Consider the following 7108-nt stretch of genomic DNA (forward strand, 5'->3'; position numbering starts at 1 on the left):
TATTAACCCTGATAACACGTTTGTCATCATTTTTTGAAATGTCGCCGGAGCTGAACTTAGACCCATAACTAATCGTTTAAATTGATAATGCCCTTGTCCCGTTGAAAATGCCGTAAGTTCTTTTGATTCTTTAGCCAAAGGTACCTGAAAATACCCCGATTTCAAATCTATCAAACTGAACAGTTGACATTGTCCTAATTGGTCTAATATTTCCGTTATATTTGGTAATGGGTGAAACTCATTTAAAGTTACTTCATTAAGTGCCCTAAAATCGATAACTATTCTGAATTTTTGTTTTCCCGAGGCGTCCTCCTTCTTTTTGACTAATATTAATGGTGCGTTAAACGGACTCATTGATCTTTCTATGATTTCATCTTTCATCATTTGTCCTATTTGTTTTTCTATCTCCGGTTGTTGTGAAAACGGTAAACGATATGGTTTTTTATAAATCGGTTTCAAATCCTTAGGAACTTTTATTACGTGTTCTGCTGCCGTAGTACACGTAAGATTATCCCCTTCTAAATAGAAAATGTCCGCGTAATGTTCACATATTTTTATTATCGAATTATATTCGTGAACTTGAAGATGATCAGTACGTATCAACGCCCTGACCCGACGCGAGCGTTCAGTGTCAATTGTGTTTATACACCGTACGCTATCTGTCAAAACATCCGTGTCGTATGAAATATTACGCACTTGACCTACATTTATTTCCTGTGTCTTTTCAGATATATTTAATATGCTTATTGTAGTTTTGTTGTTTTTGACTGTATTGTAAATATTCGCGCAATATACGCCCGGTATTAATTCTTGTTTATTAATTAAAATATTTTTATTATTCATTTCTGTATCCGGTATATCGATTTGTACTATTGTCTCTGAGCGCGGTTTTAATGTAAAACAGATGTCACTATCGCTTCCGGTTTTATTATTATTTATTGTTAGCGTGTTATTAGCAACGTCTATTACTGCATGATTATCTATTAGAAATTTATTACCAATAATTCCGTCTGCCAGAATCGGAAAAATATTGTTTACAACATAAAATTGTGTTTCGAATGCTTCATTATTAATTATTAATTCTATTTCTGTTTTTCCTATTGTAGAAACTATTTTTTCATTGATGCCTTTCAAATAAATTTTTTCGTTTTCGTTAATTTCAGTGTTTCCTTTTAATGCATTAATTTTAATTATATTTAGATCCGCCCCAGTATCGACTAATAATTTAATTTGATTCTTATTAAAACTGGGTGATTCTAAAGTAATGTGGTTGTCTATTAATTTTGCGGTGATGTGGAAAATCCTGTGTGTGGGTCTTGAACTATTTCTTGGACCAATCTGACTCCCACTGGTGATGGTCCGTTGGCGTTTCCCGACGTGCTTCTTTCGTTTTTCTGTTTTGTATAACAGCTTGAAATTTCATGACCTATCTTATTGCAGTAACTGCAAAGTACGCCCTGAGTATTGTTATTGTCCCTACGAACATTATTGTTGTTGTTCGCATGGCGCGTGCCGTTTACACGATTATTGTTATACGTATTTTGTTGCGCATTAGGTCGATTGCTCCAGCAATCTCGCGCTATGTGATTTGATCTACCACAAGTGTAGCATCCGGTGCCTCGGTTAATATTATTTTGTTGTACATTATTGCCATTGAAATTCCGTCCATAGCCGTTTCCGCCTCGTTGACCGCCGCGATTAACCATGTGTGAGCCATATCCGCTCTGATTATTATTCCCATAATTATTGCGGTTGTTGTGATTAACATATCGATTGTTATACCCGCTGAAATTGTTATTTCTATTGCTTTGATTTGAATTACCGTTTCCTCCGCGATTAACTGCGTTATTTGTATTACCACCATTTTGTCGTTTTTCCTCGTTATTGACGTCTGCCTGTTTTCCATTACCGATTTGTCTCTGTAATTTATCCATTTCTACTTTTGACTCATATTCGAGCATCTCATCGATCGCCGTTTTGAAACATTGTTCCAATGTACTGGGATTTCGACTTTTCAATACTGTATATAGGTGATGAGGTAACCCTGTCATAAATATGATCATTGCCTGTTTCTTAGTTTGTTTTTTCACTATATCTGCCTCGGCCTGAGCTAGACCTATCGTACTTGCCGCGCAGAGTTTATAATACAACTCTTCGATTCTACTAGCGAATTTTGCTACACTTTCTCCCTCGGCCATACGTGCCGTGTTTAAAGCTATTGATAGGGCCCTCTCCGATACTTTTTGTTCGAATGCCCCTTCTAATATTGTTTTTATTGCTCCCCATGTTTCTAAATTTCGATATTTTGTTACTTCTAACGCATTTCCCGTTAACTTAGAAGTAATTATTTTTAATAATATCGGTGTATCTGCTTCCGTTGTTTCTTTAATTGCGATTTCACAAATATTTATAAATTCGGCTACGTCCTTTTTGCCCGTGCAAATAGGTATCATAGCAATTGCTTTATCTAAATCCATTTTACTCATTTTTTTCTTAACCACTGACTCTAACTGCACGTGAATTACGCTTGAGTCTGACCTAGTACCTAACCGACCTACGGTTTGTTTCCGTGGCGCGGTACCTATCTGTTCTGTTAAACTATGTGTTCTTACTAAATTTTTCCCAACAGTTTTAACTATGTTTTTCCTAGTTTGTTCTAAAAATTCTTTCTTTACAGCGTCTTTTAAAACTGCCTCTTTTAATTCTTTCCTAGATTTATAATTTTCAACTTTTATTGAACTGTCCGCAGAACTAGTATCAATATCTGAACTATCGGATTCTGACATATATTTATCTAAACATTACATATATATAATTTTTAATAATTTATATCTACTAGGTACTTATAAATTATATCTACTAAATTTATTAATATCCTATCCGCGTGAGTAATTACCAAAAAGTATTTACTCTACATGTATATACTATTATTGATTTGTAAACTAATAATACGTAACTACCGTCACCAAAATTAATAATACATAAAAATTATTACTTATAAAATAAATATCATGCACAAATATTAAAATGAAATATACGTAAACGCTCGTCGTACGTTGGACATGGATGAGTACCTATCTAATAACACGTAAAACGTTCGACCGCCTATGTTACGCGTGTTAAATTTCGATACGGTATCCCCTCACCCGTTTCCCTCGCCCTGTTCCGCGATGTTTTTTTTTTTATGCGTACGCGCTCGTACTACGCTCGAATATTATAACGAAAAAAATTCCCCGGTTAGCTACTCCGTAAATCCCTCTAATAATATTCGACTTCCTATCCCCTGTTTTTATAGACTATAGACTATAAAAGTATTATTACTAATTTTTCCTAAATGATTTAATTTCCTAAAATACGCGCTTTACCATTTAATCTTTTAAACACTAACAATTTTTTTTTCTAATAATTATTTCTATCAACTTATTCTTATTAATGTTATACTATTTCTTATCCTAGGGCCCCTATAATAAATCTCTCTCTTTTTCTTTCAAAACTTTTCAAAATTTGACGTCAATTACTTTAATAAGGTCATCTACTGCCTTTTAATTCAAAATCTCTTTTTTTTTTTTTTCAATATATATCACTTAAATTCTCTCAACAATTATATTTCAATTCAATATTCAATATTTCACTTTAATCAATTATTCTCATATATACTTCAAAAATGCTACGCGCGTGCATCAATTTCCTAGATCAGCCTATCGCTGTCTACTTTAATTTATTAGATCAGTCTCCGCTGTCTATCACAAAATATCATAAAATTCTTAGGTCAGTCCCTGCTGCCTATCACAAAATACCATAAAATTCTTAGGTCAGTCCCTGCTGCCTACCACAAAAAATCTCAGATCGGTCCTTGCCGTCTATAAAAATCCTAGATCAGTCTACAGCTGTCTATCATAAAAAAATCTTAGATCGGTCCTTGCCGTCTATTTACCATAAAAACCCTAGATCAGTCTACAGCTGTCTATCATAAAATACGTATATAGTTCTTCCCAAGCTTGTTTCCTATTTTTTTTTTTTTTATTTAATTTTATTCGAATATTTTTCCCTAATATTTTACACCACCACCAAGTATAAAATAAACGCTGATATATATGTATCAACGTGAGACGTGCACTTCAAGCTATACAATTTTAATTTTAATTATCTATCTTCACTTAATTAATATACTCACAACAACGTTGTTGCCACTGCTGTGTTCATTTTCTTGATTGACTGCTGGCCCGTCTTGAATTTGTTCGTTGATCCCGGAGTCGCCTTGGTTGATCAGACCTCAACTGTTACCTCCGTGGAGCTGCTTGACGTGGTGTAGCCGCTGCGTCGGTACTGGATCTCCGAAGTTGAATGTAGCCGCCTTGACTGCTAGACTCGCCTTTGGAAATTTAAATCCGCCGCTTTGACTGCTCGCCTCGTCTTGAAACTCCTTGAACCTCCTTTTTCGACTGCGCCAGTGTAATGTTCTCGACAGCTTGGTACCTACTATCGTAGTTCTAATAGCAGATAAGTGGCTGCCGAGATATTAACGTTGCGGGTCGCAGACAATTTGTCTGATGTTGTAGTCGTGGTTGATAATAAATAAAAGACAATTGTTGTTTTATTGTGAATTTTATTATATTGTTGATAATTTTTCTAAGTCCAAAATATGCTCGTACAGAGTGGCGTGAAGGTGCTTGCACTAATGGGTGGTAGTACACGTCTGAAAACAGGCCGATTCGGGCTCCCTTATATATGAAGTTCCCCGTACCCCTTGCCTATAGCTACTGTATCTCGACTCACGGATGTGATGTGTGTGACCATCGTTCCGGCCCACGCATTTTATGACTTCCAGTATAATTCTGTGTATTCGATTTGATATAATCATTTTTAATATAATATTAATATTTTTTTATAATGACTATCGTTGCGTACAGTGTTGTAATCAAAATAATCATTCTACTGTTTCATATTTTTATATATTGAACATTGTGGTATACAGAGCAATTATATGGTTCAATGAGTTCCTAATATCCGTTTCCCAACAAGACATTAAAATGTAATATTATTTAATAAACAGAAGGAACCCTTATTTCCGTTTCTATTATCCGATATATGCCGAATTACAGTATAGCTAATCTATAGTATAGTATAATAACTATTATATTACAATGGTGTTGTTAAGTAGTAACTGGCTTACTACAATATCATGATATAATAATAGGTATAATGCACACATTGTGATACGCATTCTCCTCGCCCGCTGACCATCACTCAGACAAAAAATGGCGCTGGTCTTTCGCCGTTTTTAAATTTCTCATTATGATAATAATATTATTAATATCTAAACCAATAAAAAGTATATTTTAAATGAAAATTAATATCAAATTGTAAAAAAAAAAAAATGGTTTAATTAATATTTTATTTTTGTAACAAATAAATGTAACTAGATACCACATGGAAGACTACCATGTTAGTATACTACTACCTATATTAATATTTTAATAATAAGTTTAATTTCAAATTTTAGAAGTTTTACTAAGTATTTATATTATCTACATGGCAGAATTTAAAATTGTAATAGTTTAAAACACTAAAAATATATAACTACATATTTGTGTTTACAATATGGTTTAATGCAGTCAACTAGTAAATTTCATATTATAGGTAAGATACTTTAGTAATTACTAATTACTATGACATACCTTATTTTAATATGGTATGAATAATATAAGAAATTATATTATATAGAAAAATTAATTATTTAAAACATGACAATAATAAATGATTGCATTTACCTATGTACCTATTGTAGGTAATAACAATTTAAATAAATAAAATATGAGATTACTAGCAGTAATGCCCCCTTGTACAATTTACCATGAAGGAAAAGCAAAATATTTTAAAACTCTTGTAAAGAAGACAAGGAAAGATAAATAAAGATAATAACACGAAGACCTAACAGAAAAAAAATCATACTATTTAAACGTTTGATAAAATTAGTTAAAAATGTATGATTAGTAAATAATTTAATCAAAAAATATTGATACATAAAAAATTCTAAATACTTGCCTTAGATAAATGTTTTTTCCATGAAAATTATTCTTACAATCATTACACAAATTGGCTATTTTAATTCATCCAAACAATTTAAATTTTTTATTTTCAGTATTAAAAATAAAAATATTTTTTTATATATTATAAGTGTAACGCAAGTGAATATAAATTATATGTATAAAAAAAAAATGTAAAATATTAATTAGAATAAAAGTTATTTTATCTGTCAGATCTTCCTATTACACTCTGTATAACAATACAGCTATATTTTTTTTTTTTTTTTTTATTCATGGTACAGCATCAACTATTAGGTTATTAGCTTGCAACAAAATTGGTAGTTAGTACATAATAGAGTATAGTTTTACAATAAATTCTTAAATTAAATTATACATGTTAATTTGTTTTAAAAATATGATTATTTTGTTGGTGTTGTCATGTGTAGGGCTGAGGGCTTCAAAGAGGTTGTCGGGCATTTTTAGATTTTTTCTGGTATCTATATGGATGCGGCAGTGGATGAGGAGGTGTTTGACTGTGAGAAGTTCTCCACAGGTTAGGCACATTGCTGGTTCTTCTCTGCGCATAAGATGACCATGGGACATCTTTGAGTGACCTATACGTAATCTATTGATAACTACTTCATCTTTACGATTTGATGTATGGGGTTTAGGCCAGTATTCGGTAGTATTTTTTATTTCTCTCAGTTTGTTATTGGGTGTACGACGCCATTCAGATTCCCATAGATTGGTACAATAGGTGTTGACATTTCTATGGATGTCGATGAGTGAGGAGTACGTGCGTATTTCAGTCAGAGGGTTATTTACTGCTTCACGAGCTGCTTTGTCAGCTTTCTCGTTGCCATCAATTCCGCTGTGGCCAGGTGTCCATATGAACCGTATGTTTTTGTTGGCATTTTCAATGATGTTGCTTATTTTGATTGCTAGGATGCTTGAGTGTAAATTGTATTTCAGATTGTTTAGAGCGCTGAGCGAATCTGTACAAATGTTAATGGTGGAATCGGGTAGTTGAATGGCTAGGTGGACTCCTTCCAGGAGTGCAAAGTATTCCGCCGTATATATAC

At 32.9% G+C, this 7108-nt stretch overlaps 1 protein-coding gene across 1 annotated transcript; it reads right to left on the bottom strand.

The window, feature by feature from the left end:
• Positions 1 to 1277: 1277 nt before the first annotated feature.
• On the bottom strand, positions 1278 to 2616 carry LOC132937303 (probable cyclin-dependent serine/threonine-protein kinase DDB_G0292550). The gene has a single exon (XM_061004133.1). The coding sequence runs from the start codon at positions 2484 to 2486 to the stop codon at positions 1278 to 1280; it is 1209 nt and encodes a 402-aa protein (XP_060860116.1). The 5' UTR covers positions 2487 to 2616.
• Positions 2617 to 7108: the final 4492 nt, after the last annotated feature.

The sequence above is a fragment of the Metopolophium dirhodum genome, chromosome 1 (assembly GCF_019925205.1).
Source record: "Metopolophium dirhodum isolate CAU chromosome 1, ASM1992520v1, whole genome shotgun sequence".
Lineage (NCBI taxonomy): Eukaryota > Metazoa > Arthropoda > Insecta > Hemiptera > Aphididae > Metopolophium > Metopolophium dirhodum.